General features: G+C 46.8%; 1 protein-coding gene across 1 annotated transcript; it reads right to left on the bottom strand.

Annotated features, from left to right (window-relative positions):
• Positions 1-240: 240 nt before the first annotated feature.
• Positions 241-1,491, bottom strand: LOC123767492 (uncharacterized). The gene has a single exon (XM_045757176.2). It carries the CDS (start codon positions 1,489-1,491, stop codon positions 241-243), a length of 1,251 nt encoding a protein of 416 aa, XP_045613132.2.
• Positions 1,492-1,731: the final 240 nt, after the last annotated feature.

The following is a 1,731-nucleotide window of genomic DNA, read 5'->3' on the forward strand; positions in this document are numbered from 1 at the left end:
CCTATTCCCCAGGTGCACATGACGTCATGGATGGTCAGTTGAAAGTGCGTGTGTGCAGAAATAATTATTTGCACCAACTAATTTTCAGCAGTTTTGAACTTTTTGCCGCATTGGCTGTCTTCAGATTAGTTTAAAAGAGTGTTTCAGTTTTGTCGTTGGGATTACAGAGCAACATGTTGTATACTGCATGACCGAGTTGCGTGATGGGCTGTATGTTGATGAGGACGGCTGCATGATGAGCTATATGTTGATGAGGACGGCTGTATGATGGGCTGTATGTTGATGAGGACGGCTGTATGATGGGCTGTATGTTGATGAGGACGGCTGCATGATGGGCTGTATGTTGATGAGGACGGCTGTATGATGGGCTGTATATTGATGAGGACGGCTGCATGATGAGCTGTATGTTGATGAGGACGGCTGCATGATGGGCTGTATGTTGATGAGGACGGCTGTATGATGGGCTGTATGTTGATGAGGACGGCTGTATGATGGGCTGTATGTTGATGAGGACGGCTGCATGATGAGCTGTATGTTGATGAGGACGGCTGCATGATGGGGCTGTATGTTGATGAGGACGGCTGTATGATGGGCTGTATGTTGATGAGGACGGCTGTATGATGGGCTGTATGTTGATGAGGACGGCTGCATGATGAGCTGTATGTTGATGAGGACGGGCTGCATGATGAGCTGTATGTTGATGAGGACGGCTGTATGATGGGCTGTATGTTGATGAGGACGGCTGCATGATGAGCTGTATGTTAATGAGGACGGCTGCATGATGGGCTGTATATTGATGAGGACGGCTGTATGTTGATGAGGACGGCTGTATGTTGATGAGGACGGCTGCATGATGAGCTGTATGTTGATGAGGACGGCTGCATGATGGGCTGTATATTGATGAGGACGGCTGCATGATGGGCTGTATGTTGATGAGGGCGGCTGCATGATGGGCTGTATATTGATGAGGACGGCTACATGATGGGCTGTATATTGATGAGGACGGCTACGTGATGGGCTGTATATTGATGAGGACGGCTGCATGATGGGCTGTATATTGATGACGACGGCTGCATGATGAGCTGTATATTGATGACGACGGCTGCATGATGAGCTGTATATTGATGAGGACGGCTGCATGATGGGCTGTATATTGATGAGGACGGGCTGTATATTGATGAGGACGGCTGCATGATGGGCTGTATATTGATGAGGACGGGCTGTATATTGATGAGGACGGCTGCATGATGGGCTGTATATTGATGAGGACGGGCTGTATATTGATGAGGACGGCTGCATGATGGGCTGTATATTGATGAGGACGGGCTGTATATTGATGAGGACGGCTGCATGATGGGCTGTATATTGATGAGGACGGGCTGTATATTGATGAGGACGGCTGCATGATGGGCTGTATATTGATGAGGACGGGCTGTATATTGATGAGGACGGGCTGCATGATGGGCTGTATATTGATGAGGACGGCTGCATGATGGGCTGTATATTGATGATAATATTGTGGGAAGTCATTATAAATATTGGGTATTTTGGCGGTAAGCCTCTAATTAGGCATCTTTCATGTTTTGGGTAAATACTTTTTCACATTATTGTGGCAATAAATATTCTTGATCATTTCCATAAGTTTAGAACTTGTAGTTGTATAGTAACTGTTCTGAAGTGTGAACCTTCAACTAAGTTCCTCGTCCCAAAACAGCCTACCAGTCATACAAG

Source organism: Procambarus clarkii, chromosome 67 (assembly GCF_040958095.1).
Source record: "Procambarus clarkii isolate CNS0578487 chromosome 67, FALCON_Pclarkii_2.0, whole genome shotgun sequence".
In the NCBI taxonomy this organism is placed as follows: Eukaryota; Metazoa; Arthropoda; class Malacostraca; order Decapoda; family Cambaridae; genus Procambarus; species Procambarus clarkii.

Bases quoted from the DNA above. Each gene is read 5' to 3' on its own strand.
- LOC123767492 (XM_045757176.2), bottom strand. From the start codon at position 1,491: ATGCAGCCGTCCTCATCAATATACAGCCCATCATGCAGCCCGTCCTCA.